The sequence below is a fragment of the Somniosus microcephalus genome, chromosome 5 (genome assembly GCF_052327205.1).
Source record: "Somniosus microcephalus isolate GS21.2 chromosome 5, FLI_Smic_1.0, whole genome shotgun sequence".
In the NCBI taxonomy this organism is placed as follows: domain Eukaryota; kingdom Metazoa; phylum Chordata; class Chondrichthyes; order Squaliformes; family Somniosidae; genus Somniosus; species Somniosus microcephalus.
Window position 1 is genome coordinate 250,152,305 of NC_140991.1, and position 15,569 is coordinate 250,167,873.

The 15,569-nt window shown below is 42.3% G+C and overlaps 1 protein-coding gene across 1 annotated transcript in view; it reads right to left on the reverse strand.

Moving 5' to 3' along the window:
* The window catches only part of hivep1 (HIVEP zinc finger 1), a 130,103-nt gene that overhangs the window by 67,065 nt on the left and 47,469 nt on the right, over nt 1–15,569 (reverse strand). The window contains exon 4 of the mRNA XM_085989388.1: nt 156–286. Coding sequence (XP_085845514.1) covers nt 156–286 — 131 coding nt within the window. The remainder of the gene's footprint in view (nt 1–155; nt 287–15,569) is intronic.

The window sequence follows — 15,569 nt, forward strand, 5'->3', positions numbered from 1 at the left end:
CAGTGCTATGACCAGAAGAATGTTTTCCTGTCTGGAAACATGATAGTAATTAAGATGGAAAGAAACACAAGTTACAGGAATGACTTTACCACTCTGCTTTAGTTATCCTTATTTTTTACTGGTATAAAGAAAAAATGTTTTAAATATAAACTTGCCCCCCATCGAAGATCCTGATTCGCCTGGGTTCAATTGCAGCATGCTCTTTATCGGGATCACTAACTTCTTGATTTTCATACTTGTCCTTATCGATGTGTTCACTGATTGCAGGTGTTCGACTGATCAGTGCCTGTCCAAAACAAACAATTAACTTATTCAGCAGTAATTACAGAAGAGAAAGACATTTTCTATATACAGTAGCAACAATAATAATGATTGAATTTGATATTGAATAGTGACCATAATATGATTGAATTTTATATTAGGTTTGAGAGGGAGAAGCAAGAGTCACAAACCAATCTTTTAAAATTAAATAATGCAAACTTCAAAGGGATGAGAAATAAATTAACCACAGTAAAGTGGGCTGAGCAGTTAATGGGTAAACCTAAGGACAGAGGGAAGTATTCAAAGAAGTATTTGGTACAATACAAAACAGTACATACCCCAAAAAGGCAAAAGTTCCACTTGTGCAGTTCAGCAACCATGGTCAACAAACAAGGCAAGAAAAAGTATTAAACTAATGAAAAGGCTTACACAAATGCAAAGAATAGTTAAAATCCAGCAGATATGGAGAGCGTTGGCAAACAACAAAGGGATAAAAAGAAAGTAATAAGAGGTGCAAAAAGGGAGTATGAACAAAAACTTGTGATAGATATCAAAGCTAACAGTAAAAGTTTTTATAAATATATTGAGAGAGTGGTATGGGAGAATGTGGGTCCATTAAAGACAGATGCAGATGATAGATTAACAAGCAAATGGCAGACTTGTTAAAAGAATACAACAAGAACTTGTATTTATATAGCGCCTTTAACATCCCAAGGCACTTCACAGGTGTGTAATAAGATAAAAAATTGACACCGAGCCACATAAGAAATTAGGGCAGATGACCAAAAGCTTGGTCAAAGAGGTAGATTTTAAGGGGCGTCTTAAAGGAGGAAAGCGAGGTAGAGAGGCAGAGAGGTTTAAGGAGGGAGTTCCAGAGCTTAGGGCCCAGGTAGCTGAAGGCACGGCCACCAATGGTTGAGTGATTATAATCAGGGATGCTCAAGAGGACAGAATTTGAGGAGCACAGCTTTCTCAGGGGGTTGTGGGGCTGAAGGAGATTACAGAGATAGGGAGGAGCGAGGCCATGGAGGGATATGAAAACAAGGATGAAAATTTTGAAATCAAGGGAAAGCAAGTCAAGGGGAGGAACTTAGTGGATTTAATATTTTTTTAAATGGTAATGGAGAAAATAATGGGACTAAAAGGTAGACAAATCTCCAGGAACTGATGGCTTCCACCCTAGGGTATTAAAAGAGAAAGGTAGGAAATTGCAGATATGTTAGTCGCAATTTTCCAAAGCTCTCTAGATTCACTCCATTGTTTAACACAGGAAGAAGGGAGAAACCAGGAAACTACAAATCTGTCAGTTTAACGTCATTGCGGGAAAGTTACTGAAATCTATCAGGGACAGAGTGACTGAGCATTTGAACAAGTGTGATATGATCAAAGAGAGTTAGCATGGATTTGTGAAGGGTAGATCATGTCTGACTAATCTAGTTGAATTTTTGAGGAGGTTATTAACAAAGTGGACAGGGGAGTGTCAATGGATGCTGTCTATATAGACTTCCAGAAGGCATTTGATAAGGTTCTACACAAAAGATGAACAAAAATGAGAGTGCAAGGAATTGGAGGTTAACTTGTGACACGGGATGGTATTGGTTGGGTGGAAGGAGACAGAAAGTAGAGATAAATGTTTCCAATTCTATAAGTGCATCAGGATACTCCTATTTTCATTAACAATTATTAAAGTGATGCAATTCATGATGAGACAGTGCATGATGTAAAAATGACTGTGCTTATTATGCATCCCAGTGAATTCAAGAAGTGGGAGGCTTTTGTTTGAGATACTATTGCAGATTCTATTGCTATGATACTTTCCTTTTGCAAAATACTTGTCTGCACACTCAGTATTTTCAGGTAACTATCTAAACTGATAATGAATTTATATTTAGAGTCTCAAAGAGAGCAATACTTGTGCATCTGATCTTCCATATAATCTCCAACACATTTCGCCTACAAGATTAGAACATTAGCCAGATGACTGTGGACGAGCAAAAATATGATTGTAAACCATTGACAACTCATTTATAGGTTAGTGAACTCAGCACAAATAGTTCCTGTACCCAACTCCCTAGGCAACAGACTCAGCATGTGGACATCACAGTCAGCTTCTCTCTCTATTAGGGCCTTGGTTCCTTTATTCAGTTTTCAGGAAGGGTAACAAGTCCCTTAACTGAACATTAAATAGCCACCAATCTCATTAAGTAATTTAGGATGTCTTAAATAATTTATTGCATGCATCTAGAGCACCGAGCCAATAAAAAACCTCCATTCCGGTCACATAATTCCCTCTAGGAGGTAGTGTATGAGACAAAACTGAAAAAGGTAAAGCAACAAATTACATACGAACATTCGAATTAGGAGCAGGAGTAGGCCACTCGGCCCTTTGAGCCTGCTCCGCCATTCAATAAGATCCTGGCTGATCCGATTACTCCACATTCCCGCCTACCCCCAATAACTTTTCACCCCCTTGCTTACCAAGAATCTATCTACCTCTGCCTTAAAAATATTCAGACTCTGCTTCCACCGCCCTCTGAGAAAGAGAGTTCCAAAGACTCACGACCCTCTGAGAAAAAATTTCTCATCTCTGTCTTAAATGGGCGACCCCTTATTTTTAAACAGTGACCCCTAGTTCTAGATTCTCCCACAAGAGGAAACATCCTCTCCACATCCACCCTTTCCAGACCCCTTAGGATCTTATATGTTTCAATCAAGTCACCTCTTATTCTTCTAAACTCCAGTAGATACAAGCCTAGCCTGTCCAACCTTTCCTTATAAGACAACCTGCCCAGTCTAGGTATTAGTCTAGTAAACCTTCTCTGAACTGCTTCCAATGCATTTACATCCTTCCTTAAATAAAGAGACCAATACTGTACACAGTACTCCAGATGTGGTCTCACCAATGCCCTGTATAACTGAAGCATAACCTCCCTACTTTTGTATTCAATTCCCCTCGCAATAAATGATAACATTCTATTAGCTTTCCTAATTACTTGCTGTACCTGCATGGTAACCTTTTGCGATTCATGCACTAGGACATCCAGATCCCTCTGCATCTCAGAGCTCGGCAATCTCTCACCATTTAGATAATATGCTTCTTTTGTATTCTTCCTGCCAAAATGGACAACTTCACATTTTCCCACATTATACTCCATTTGCCAGATCTTTGCCCATTCACTTAACTTATCTATATCCCTCTGTAGCCTCCTTATGTCCTCTTCACAATTTACTTTCCCAACTATCGTTATGTCATCAGCAAATTTAGCAACCATACCTTCGGTCCCTTCATCCAAGTCATTTATATAAATTGTAAAAAGTTGAGGCCCCAGCACTGATCCCTGTGGCACACCACTCATTACATCTTGCCAATCAGAAAATGACCCATTTATGCCTACTCTCTGTTTCCTATTAGCTAGCCAATCTTCTATCCATGCCAATACGTTACCCCCTACACCATGAGCTTTTACTTTCTGCAACAACCTTTGATGTGGCTCCTGTTCCTGGGACTAGGGACAGGGTCACTGGCAAGGCTTGGAAGCTAAGCAGAGCCAGGCCTGGTTAGTACTGTGGTAAACCACTGTTTGTATTCCACTGTGTACATGCCTGGACATGCCTCGGCTGACTCCTCCCACAAGTCCTAGTATAAAGGTGACTGCTCCCCAGCCCTTTGTATTCTGGACCGGTCGACCACTCGAGTCAGACCTTCATTCTTTTGTTAATAAAAGCCTCTCTTAACTCTCAGTCTTTTATGAGTAATTGATAGCGCATCAAGTACCTGGAGGGGTGACCATCAGGGAAGACCAGGTGCAGAAGGTCACAGAAGGAGCCCCGAGGAGGGGCGGTTGGTGAGAAGGTCACGGAAGGAGCCCCGGGGGGGGGCAGCTGGTGAGCAGGCCCGGGCGTTGGGCTGAAGATTGTCGGACAGGATGAATGGTGGAAATGGAATGGCGGCGCGCACAGACGCAGCGGCTTTGCTTCTCCCAGGACGGTGCTATTTATGTTTAATGTTAATGTTATTTGTACTGGACTCATGGGAGCTTGCAAGATCACATTTCGTTGTTCATGTACTTGTGCAATGACAATAAAAAGTTGAATTATTATTATCAAATGCCTTCTGGAAATCTAAGTACAATACATCCACCGGTTCCCCTTTATCCACAGCACATGTTACTTCCTCAAAGAACTCCAATAAATTGGTTAAACATGATTTCCCTTGCACAAAACCATGTTGACTCTGCCTGATTACTTTGAACTTTTCTAAATGCCCTGCTATAACGTCTTTAATAATAGCTTCTAACATCTTCCCTATGACAGATGTTAGGATAACTGGCCTGTAGTTTCCTGCTTTCTGTCTCCCTCCCTTTTTGAATAAAGGAGTTACATTCGCTATTTTCCAATCTAATGGAACCTTCCCCGAATCTAGGGAATTTTGGAAAATTAAAACCAACGCATCATTATCTTTCTAGCCACTTCTTTTAAGACCCTAGGATGAAGTCCATCAAGACCTGGGGACTTGTCAGCCCGCAGCGCCAACAATTTGCTCAGTACCACTTCCCTGGTGATTGTAATTTTCTTGAGTTCCTCCCTCCCTTCCATTTCCTGATTTACAGCTATTTCTGGGATGTTACTTGTATCCTCTATAGTGAAGACCGATGCAAAATACCTGTTCAATTCAACTGCTATCTCCTTATTTTCCATTATTAATTCCCCAGACTCACTTTTTATAGGACCAACGCTCACTTTCTTAGCTCTTTTCTTTTTAAAATATCTATAGAAACTCTTACTATCTGTTTTTATATTTCTAGCTAGCTTTCTCTCATACTCTAATTTTTCTCTCCTTATTAATCTTTTAGTCATTCTTAGCTGTTTTTTATATTCTGTCCAATCTTCTGACCTGCCACCCATTTTTGCACAATTATATGCTTTTTCTTTAAGTTTAATACTATCTTTAACTTTTTTAGTTAACCACGGATGGTGAGTCCTCCCCTTGGAATTTTTTTCTTATTGGAATGTATATATTCTGCGTATTTTGAAATATTCCCTTAAATGTCTGCCACTGCAACTCTATTGACCTATCCCTTAACCTAATTTGCCAGTTCACTTTAGCTAGCTCTGCTTTCATGCCCTCATAATTGCCCTTATTTAAATTACTAGTCTTGGACCCACTCCTCTCTCTCAAACTGAATGTAAAATTCAATCATATTATGATCGCTGCTACCTAGGGGCGCCTTCACTATGAGGTCATTAATTAATCCTATCTCGTTGCTCAATACCAGGTCTAGTATAGCCTGCTCTCTAGTTGGCTCCAGAACGTGCTGTTGTAAGAAACTATCCTGAAAACATTCCATGAACTCCTCATCTATGCTACCTTTGCCCATCTGATTTTTCCAGTCTATATGCAGATTAAAATCCCCCATGATTATTGCCGTACCCTTCTGACAAGCTCCCATTATTTCTTCCTTTATACTCCATCCTACCATATGGTTACTGTTAGGGGGCCTGTACACCACTCCCACAAGTGACTTCTTGCCTTTATTATTTCTCATTTCTACCCAAACCGCTTCTACATCCTGGTTTCCTGAACTTAGGTCATCCCTCTCTATTGTGCTAATACCATCATTAATTAACAGAGCCACCCCTCCACCTTTTCCCACCTTCCTAAATGTTATGTACCCTTCAATATTCAGGTCCCAATCTATGTCATCCTGCAGCCATGTTTCTGTAATGGCTATCAGATCATATTTATTTATTTCTATTTGCGCTATCAGTTCATCTGTTTTGTTTTGAATGCTATGTGCATTCAGGTGCAGCGCCTTTAGCTTTGTCCTTTTATTATTTTTGTAACCTCTAGCCTTATCTGTTGATTTACTCTTAGATCTGCACTCTCTATCCCTTCCTGTCACAGTCTGTTTATCATTTCCCATATTAATACCTTTCTCTATTGCCTTGTCTCTAATCTTTGAATTACCACATCTTCCCAAATTTGATCCCATGACCCCTCTCTACTGCCCTAGTTATACAACTCGCCAGAACACTGGTCCCAGCACGGTTCAGGTGAAGACCGTCCCAACGATACTGATCCCACTTTCCCCAGTACTGGTGCCAGTGCCCCAGGAATTGAAACCCATATCTCCCACACCAGTCTTTGAGCCACGCATTCATCTCTCTAATTTTATTTACCATGTGCCAATTTGCTCGTGGCTCAGGGCATTATTACCCTTGAGGTTCTGCTTTTTAATTTAGCCCCTAGCTGCTCATACGCTCTCAGCAGAACCTCTTTCCTAGTTCTACTTATGTTGTTGGTACCTACATGGACCACGACCACTGGCTCCTCCCCCTCCCACTGCAAGTTCCTCTCCAGCCCTGAGCAGATGTCCCGAACCCTGGCACCGGGCAGGCAACACAGCCGTCTGGACTCTCGCTCTTGGCTGCAGAGAACTGTATCTATCCCCCTGACTACACTGTCCCCAATTACTACTACATTCCTATTAACTCCCCCTGCTTGAATGGCTTCCTGTACCTTGGTGCCATGGTCAGTTTGCTCATCAACCCTGCAGCCACCGCTTTCATCCATGCAGGCTGCAAGAACCTCAAACCTGTTGGACAATTGCAAAGGCCGAGGCTCCTCCACCTCCTAGGTCCCCATACCTGCCTCACTCGCAGTCACATCCGCCTGTCCCTGACCACTGACCAAATCAGAAGACCCTATCCTAAGGGGTGTGACTGCCTCCTGGAATAAAGTGTCCAGGTAACTTTCCCCCTCCCTGGTGCATCGCAGAGTCCACAGCTCGGCCTCCAGCTCATCAACTCTAAGCTGAAGCTCCTCAAGCCGCAGACACTTACCGCAGACGTGTTTGTCCTGGATCACACTGGTCTCCGGGAGCTCCCACATACTGCAGTCACAACACATCACCTGCCCTGCCATCTTTATTGAGTCTTAATTAATTAATTTTTATTAATTAATAATTAACAAACCCTACTACACCTAATAAGATTTATTACTGCTAGTAAACTAGTACAAATGAAACCTTACAATTACTAATAAATTTCCTGGGCTTTAAAAATTAAGGCATTAATATAGCAGAAATATGTCTTTATTGCAGTGCCTCATTGTACTGTGCTTTAATCATGATGCCCGGTATAAGGTGATCCCACTCTGGAACTTTTGGGGTGAGCGACAGCAAAACAGCAGCTGGAGGCTAATTTTCGTGTTAGGAACATAGGAATTGCTAGATGAAAAAAAGACCAAGGTTCATCTAGTTTGCCTTCTACCATTCTGGTGGTCGCATGATACAACGTTAATGGAGTTGTTAACTAATCATGGCAATTAATCTCTATCAATTAGTCCATAACAGACCTAGATGTGAGGTGAGGAAAACCCCAGTGGTGGAGAACTTTGGGAACCATAGGTCCAAAGTCACCTGTTGCTCCCAAACATGCTATAATTACCACGTCATGTCTCAAATTACTTATATACTGTATCCAAAATATTATTTCTGCAAGAAATCTACCTAATTTGCATTTGAATGAATCAATATTACTTGATGCCACAGTTTTCCTAGGGAGACTGTTCCATAGATTGACCACTCGCTCACTGTTTCTGCAGATTAGTTTTGAATTTAACCCCTTTCAAGCACAGGCCTGACTTCTGGTTCTACTGTTCTGGACAAGGTGCAGCAGCTTGTCATGGTCTACATTATCTACTCCCTTTAGAATTCTAAAAACAGCAATCATATCACTTCTCAACCATCTCTTTTCCAGTGAGGATATGCCCAATTTACATAATCGCTCTTCATAATCCAATCCCTCCAGCCCCTCAATCATTCTGGTTGCTCTCTTCTGTATCCTTTCAATAGCCGCAATATCCTTTTTGTACTGTGGCAACCAGAACTGCACACAGTATTCTAAGTGAGGTCGCACCAATGATTTGTAAAGTGGCACGATTACCTCACTATTTTGGCTCAATTTTGACCTTTTAATACATCCCAACAACTGATTTGCTTTACTCATTGTGATAGCTTTCAATTTATTGTCAAATAGGACCCCTCGATCTCTTTTGTTTTCCATGCACTTTATTTTCTTTCCATTTAAGTAACAGTCCCTTCCTGGATTTATTGTCCCCATGTTAAGCACTTTGCATTTCTCTATCTTAAATTTCATCTGTCACCTGTCTGCTCAAATCTGAAGTATATTCAAATCCTCCTGTAGCTTATCCTGTTTAGTTTTGGAGTCTACCAGCTTAATTAGCTTTGTATCAGCTGCAAATCTAGCCATTCTCTTGTAACTCCGAGCTCAAGATAATTTCTTAAGATATTAAAAAGAGGTCCCAAAACAGACCCCTGTGGGGGCCCACTCAATAGTCTCCAAGGCTGATGATAATCCCTGTACCACCACCCCCTGGGTTCTATCAGTCAACTAATTACATATCCATTGTAAAATATTTCCACTGATCTCGCTTTCTTTAATTTCAGTACCAGCCTTTCCAGAGGGACTGTATCAAAGGCCTTACTGAAATCCAAGTACACCACATCCACTGCCTTACCCCTCTAAAGCTCCTTTGTCACTCCCCCGCAAAGAAAACCAGTAAATTAGATCGGCAAGACGTCCCCTTCATGAATCTTTTATGATATTATTTCTGTTCAGATGCTCCATGATCTTATCTTTAATAAGGGTTTTTATAATTTACCCACAATGGATGGCAAACTCACTGGCCAGGGTCACTTCTGCTACCTGTTTTAAAAATAGGCCTAACATCTGCCTTTCTCCAGTCCCCAGACACCTCCAATATTCGGTGATTTCTGGAAGATTTAGAAACATAGAAAATAGGAGCAGGAGTAGGCCATTCGGCCCCTCGAGCCTGCTCAGCCATTCAATGCGATCATGGCTGATCATCCAAACTCAGTACCCTGTCCCTGCCTTCTCCCCATATCCCTTGATCCCCTTAGCCTTAAGAAATATATCTAACTCCTTCTTGAATATCTTTAATGTATTGGCCTCAACTGTCTTCTGTGGTAGAGAATTCCACAGGTTCACCACTCTCTGGGTGAAGAAGTTCCTCCTCATCTCTGTCCTAAATGGCTTACCCCTTATCCTTAGACTGTGACCCCTGGTTCTGGACTCCCTGCCAGCGGGAACAGCCTTCCTGCATCTAGTCCTGTTAGAATTTTAAAAGTTTCAATGAGATCCCCTCTCATTCTTCTAAACTCTAGCGAATATAAACCTAATCGACCCAATCTCTCTTCATACGTCATTCCTGCCATCCCAGGTATCAGTCTGGTGAATCTTCCCTGCACTCCCTCCATGGCAAGAACATCCTTCCTCAAATAAGGTGACCAAAACTGCACACAATACTCAAGGTGTGGTCTCACCAAGGCCCTGTACAACTGCAGAAAGACATCCTTGCTCCTGTACTCGAATCCTCTCGCTATGAAGGCCAACATAACATTTGCCTTCTTAACCGCCTGCTGCACCTGCATGCTTACCTTCAGCAACTGGTGCACAAGGACACCCAGGTCTCATTGCACGTCCCCTTTTCCCAATCTATTGCCGTTCATATAATAATCTGCCTTCCAGTTTTTGCCACCAAAGTGGATAATCTCGCATTTATCCACATTATAATGCATCTGCCATGTATCTGCCCAATCGCCCAACCTGTCCAAATTGTACTGGAGTTTCTCTGCATCCTCCTCACAGCACACACGCCCACCCAGCTTTGTGTCATCTGCAAACTTGGAGATATTACATCTAGTTCCCTCGTCTAGATCATTAATATATATTGTGAATAACTGGGGTCCTAGCACCGATCCCTGAGGTAGCCCACTAGTCACTGCCTGCCACTCGGAAAAAGACCCGTTTATTCCAACTCTTTGCTTCCCGTCTGCCAACCAGTTTTCTATCCAAGTCAGTACCTTACCCCCAATCCCATGTGCTTTAACTTTGCATGCTAGTCTCTTATGCGGGACCTTATCGAAAGCCTTCTGAAAGTCCAAATACACCACATCCACTGGTTCTCCCTTATCTATTCTACCAGTTACATACTCAAAAAATTCCAGTAGATTAGTCAAGCATGATTTACCTTTTGTAAATCCATGTTGACTTTGTCCGATCCTGTCACTGTTTTCCAAGTGCTCGGCTATTACATCTTTTATAATGGACTCTAGCATTTTCCCCACTACCGATGTCAGGCTTACCAGTCTATAATTCCCCGTTTTTTCTCTACCACCTTTTTTAAATAGTGGGGTTACAATAGCTACCCGCCAATCCATGGGAACTGTTCTAGAGTCTATAGAATTTTGGAAGATGACCAGCAATGCATCTACTATTTCTAGGGCCACTTCCTTACGTACCCTAGGATGTAGATTATCAGGCCCTGGGGATTTATCGGCATTCAATCCCGTCAATTTCCCTAACACTATTTCCCTACAAATACTGATTTCATTCAGTTCCTCCCTCTCATTAGACCCTATGTTCCCCGACATCTCTGGGAGTTTATTTGTGTCTTCCTTTGTGAAGACAGAACCAAAGTATGTATTTAATTGGTCAGCCATGTCTTTGTTCCCCATTATAAATTCATTGATTCTGACTGCAAGGGACCTACACTTGACTTTACCAATCTTTTTCTCTTCACATATCTATAGATGTGCCAGAGTTTTGCAATTTCCTCCCTTATTTCATTAAGGATCCTCGGAATGCATCTTAACTGGCCGCTGAGATTATTCACTTTATATTTGCAGAGTTATTCAGCAACCATGCTGGCAGTAATATGAATAGTCTCACAACTTGCCTCAGCAACACCCTTTCCAGATCAAATAAGTTACCCGTTTCCTCCTTGCTTAGGAGAAAACAATCAACATTAAAACAATTCTATTCAAAAATATTTTTTTAAGTTGCAGGAGCTCCAATGAACTGCCCAGGCAATTCTGTAATGTGGCTCAACACCAACCTTGGTATGTTTTACCAAGTTAAAGGCGCTGCTTCTTCTTTCGTAACAAAAACCAAATTAAGTATCAATATCTAAGTCAGATATCCAAAGTTTCCGGTGTAACAGTGTGGGTATCTTGTAGGCTGCCTGCGAATTTCCTGAGGGCAGTGTTCAATGATGTGCTCCAGGGTCACTATATTAATGCATGTTGTTGTTGTCACTGGGAATAGAAAATGTCACCCATTTCTGCTGCAACATAGTTGTTATATTTAAAGGAATTTTGCCTGAATGGTCATCATCCTATGTGTCCTACCTCCTAACTCAAAGGACTGCTTCAGTCTCTACCTAGACATTACTGTGCCCACATTTTCTAACTGAGGTCTGCCTTGAAATGGAGAGTTTGGACATTGTTGGCTAGATCAGACAAATGCCTGTATGGGGCAGGACAGAGCATACAGTGCTCAAAACAGTGCTCCTTCGCAGCTGAAGCAGATACCAAAATCTATGGTCTGCACCAGCATTGCAATATGGAATGCAAAGAGCCACGATCCAGGTGTGAAGTTAAAAACCTTCATAAAAAGGAAGGCTTAGAGAGAAGAGGGTAGTGGTGTATTAGCTGACACTTCTCTAGTTCTAGTACTGAACAGTTAATTAACAGCTAACAACAGTTAGAGGTAAGAAATTGCTACTTGTGAAAGAATTGCTTTTAAAAAGTGAAGTAGAAAGGATTTAGAGAGGTGATTCTGTAATAGTACAAAACACAATTTTGAGGGAGTAGTTGCAGCAGATCACCAACTTTTATTTATAAACAAAGAAATGTGTTGCCTGTTTCCAAGTGAAGACTGATGCTAAAGCAGTACTAGAAGTCACATTCTTTTGCATTTTGCCTGGAAATAGAACTAATCAGCCTGCTCTATTTCCACCCTTGCTTCACTTAACAGCCTGGGATACATCTCATCTGAGCCTGGCGATTTATCTACTTTCAAAGATGCTAAACCCCTTAATACGTCCTCTCTCACTATGTTTATCTCATCTAATATTTCACATTCCTCCTCAACTACAATGTCTGCATCATCGCTCTCTTTTGTGAAGACAGACACAAAGTATTCATTAAGAACCACCCTTCCACCTCCTCTAACCTTTTAGGGGTTAGGGGAAGTTGAAAAGGTAGGTTCAATTTATTTTATTTCAGGAGCCTAACCTAGGTGGAGAAGGTTCCAGGACAGGAGGCGGCAGTGAAAATACAACACCAGAAAACAGGTAGGTGACTGGTTGGTGAGTACTTTCACAAACTTATTCTAAGTAGAATTCAATAGTTAAGCTAAATCGTAGTAAATAAAAGGGTATTGTAAGGGTTAAGTCATGGAAGGGCAGCTCGGACCCGTGTCATGCTTCTCCTGTGCCATGTGGGAAATCAGGGACACTGTCCCTGACAACTATGTGTGCAGGAAGTGTGTCCAGCTGCAGCTCCTAGCAGACCGCATGGCGGCGCTGGAGCTGCGAATGGACTCACTCTGGAGCATACGCGATGCTGAGGATGTTGTGGATAGCACATTCAGTGAGTTGGTCACACCGCAGGTAAAGGCTAGCTCAGACAGTAAATGGGTGACCAAAAGGCAGGGTAAAGGCAGGAAGGTAGTGCAGGAGTCACCTGCGGTCATCTCCCTCCAAAACAGGTTTACCGTTTTGGGTACTGTTGGGGGAGATGACTTATCAGGGGAAGGCACCAGCAGCCAGGTTCAGGGCACCATGACTGGCTCTGCTGCACAGAAGGGTGGGAAAAAAAGGGATAGGGCTATAGTGATAGGGGATTCAATTGTAAGGGGGATAGATAGGAGTTTCTGTGGCCGAGACCGAGACTCCAAGATGGTATGTTGCCTCCCTGGTGCAAGGGTCAAGGATGTCTCGGAGCGGGTGCAGAGCATTCTGAAGGGGGAGGGGGATCAGCCAGTTGTCGTGGTACATGTAGGTACCAACGATGTAGGTAAAAAGAGGGAGGAGGTCCTACAAGCTGAATTTAGGGAGTTAGGAGCTAAATTGAAAAGTAGGACCTCAAAGGTAGTAATCTCTGGATTGCTACCAGTGCCACGAGCTAATAAGTTTAGAGAGAGTAAGATAGATAAGCTAAATACGTGGCTTGAGCAGTGGTGCAAGGGAGAGGGATTTAAATTCTTGAGGCATTGGAACCAGTTCTTGGGGAGGAGTGACCTGTACCAAGGGGACGGTCTACACCTGAACTGTGAGGGAGCCGATGTCCTCGGGGTAATATTTTCTAGGGCGGTTCGGGAGGATTTAAACTAATTTGGCAGGGGGATGGGAACCTAGATAGTGGAAAAGAGGGAAGTCATATGAAGTCAGAAATAGATGGTAGAAAGGTGAGAAGCAATAAGCAAAGGAGAGAAACACAAAGGGCCAAACTAATTCATAATGAGAGTGTGAAAAAAGCAAGCCTGAAGGCTTTGTATCTTAATGCTAGAAGCATTAGGAACAAGGTGGATGAATTAGTTGTGGAAATAGAGGTAAACAAGTATGATTTGATTGGGATTACAGAAACGTGGCTGCAGGGTGGGCAAGGCTGGGAACTTAACATCCAGGGATATACAATATTTAGGAAGGATCGGCAAAAAGGTAGGGGAGGTGGGGTAGCATTGCTGGTAAAGGAGGGGATTAATGCAATGGAAAGGAAGGATATTAACTCGGATGAAACGGAATCTGTATGGGTAGAAATGAGAAATAGCAAGGGGAGGAAAACGTTAGTGGGTGTGATATATAGGCCTCCAAATAGTAATATGGAGGTGAGGGAAGGCATAAAAAGGGAAATTAGAGAAGCGTGCGATAAGAGCACAGCTGTCATCATGGGTGACTTTAATTTACATATTGATTGGACTACCCAAATTAGTAAAAATTCTGAGGAGGAGGAATTCCTGGAATGTTTTCGGGACGGTTATCTGGACCAATATGTCGAGGAGCCGACTCGAGATCAGGCCATTTTAGACTGGGTATTGTGCAATGAGAAGGGACTTATCAACAATCTTCTTGTACGAGGCCCCTTGGGTCAGAGCGATCATAATATGATCGAGCTCTCAGTCGAGATGGAGAGTGAGGAAATTGAATCAGAGACTAAGGTCCAGAACTTAAATAAAGGGAATTACGAGGGTATGAGACGGGAATTGGGTAAGATTGATTGGGTGGTGTTTCTGGGGGGATTGACAGTGGATAGACAATGGCAAGCATTCAAAGATAGAATGGAAGAATTCCAGAACATGTTTATACCGGTTTGGCATAAAAATAAACCTAAAAAGGTGGCTCAACCGTGGATAACGAGGGAAATTAGGGACAGCATAAAATCAAAAAAAAGGGCATATCAACTGGCAAAAAAAAGCACCAGACCGGAAGATTGGGGGCAGTACAGGATACAGCAAAAGAGGACAAAGGGATTAATCAGGAAGGGGAAAATAGAATACGAAAGTAAACTTGCAGCAAACATAAAGACAGACTGCAAAAGCTTTTATCGGTATATCAGGAGGAAAAGACTGGTAAAATCCCAAGTCGGTCCCTTGCAGTCCGATTCGGGAGAATATATAATGGAGAATAAGGAAATGGCAGACCAATTAAACTCATACTTTGGTTCTGTATTCACAAAGGAGGACACAAATAACCTCCCAGGAATATCGGCAAACATAGGGACTAATGAGAGGGAGGAGCTGACAGAAATTAGTATCTCTAGGGATATGGTGTTGGGTAAGTTGAGGGGACTGAAGGCCGACAAATCCCCGGGGCCTGATAAACTACATCCTAGGGTACTTAAGGAGGTGGCCCTGGAGATAGCAGATGCTCTAAGGATCATCTTCCGGAACTCCATTGACTCGGGAACAGTACCCGTGGATTGGAGGGTAGCTAATGTTACCCCAATATTTAAAAAGGGGGGTAGAGAGAAAGCAGGGAATTATAGACCAGTAAGCCTTACATCGGTTGTGGGCAAAATGCTAGAGTCCATTATTAAGGATAAAATAGCGGAGCACTTGACAAATGGGGAAAGGATCGGACAGAGTCAACATGGATTTACAAAGGGTAAATCGTGTTTGACTAATCTGCTGGAATTTTTTGAGGAAGTAACTGGTAAAATAGATGGGGGAGAGCCAGTGGATGTGGTGTACCTTGACTTCCAGAAAGCCTTCGATAAGGTTCCACACAAAAGATTATCATGCAAAATTAAGGCTCATGGGATTGGGGGCAAAGTATTAACGTGGATAGAGAACTGGCTGGCGGATAGAAAACAGAGAGTTGGAATAAACGGCTCGTTTTCGGAGTGGCAGGCAGTGACCAGCGGGGTGCCGCAAGGATCTGTCCTGGGACCCCAGCTGTTCACAATATATATAAATGATCT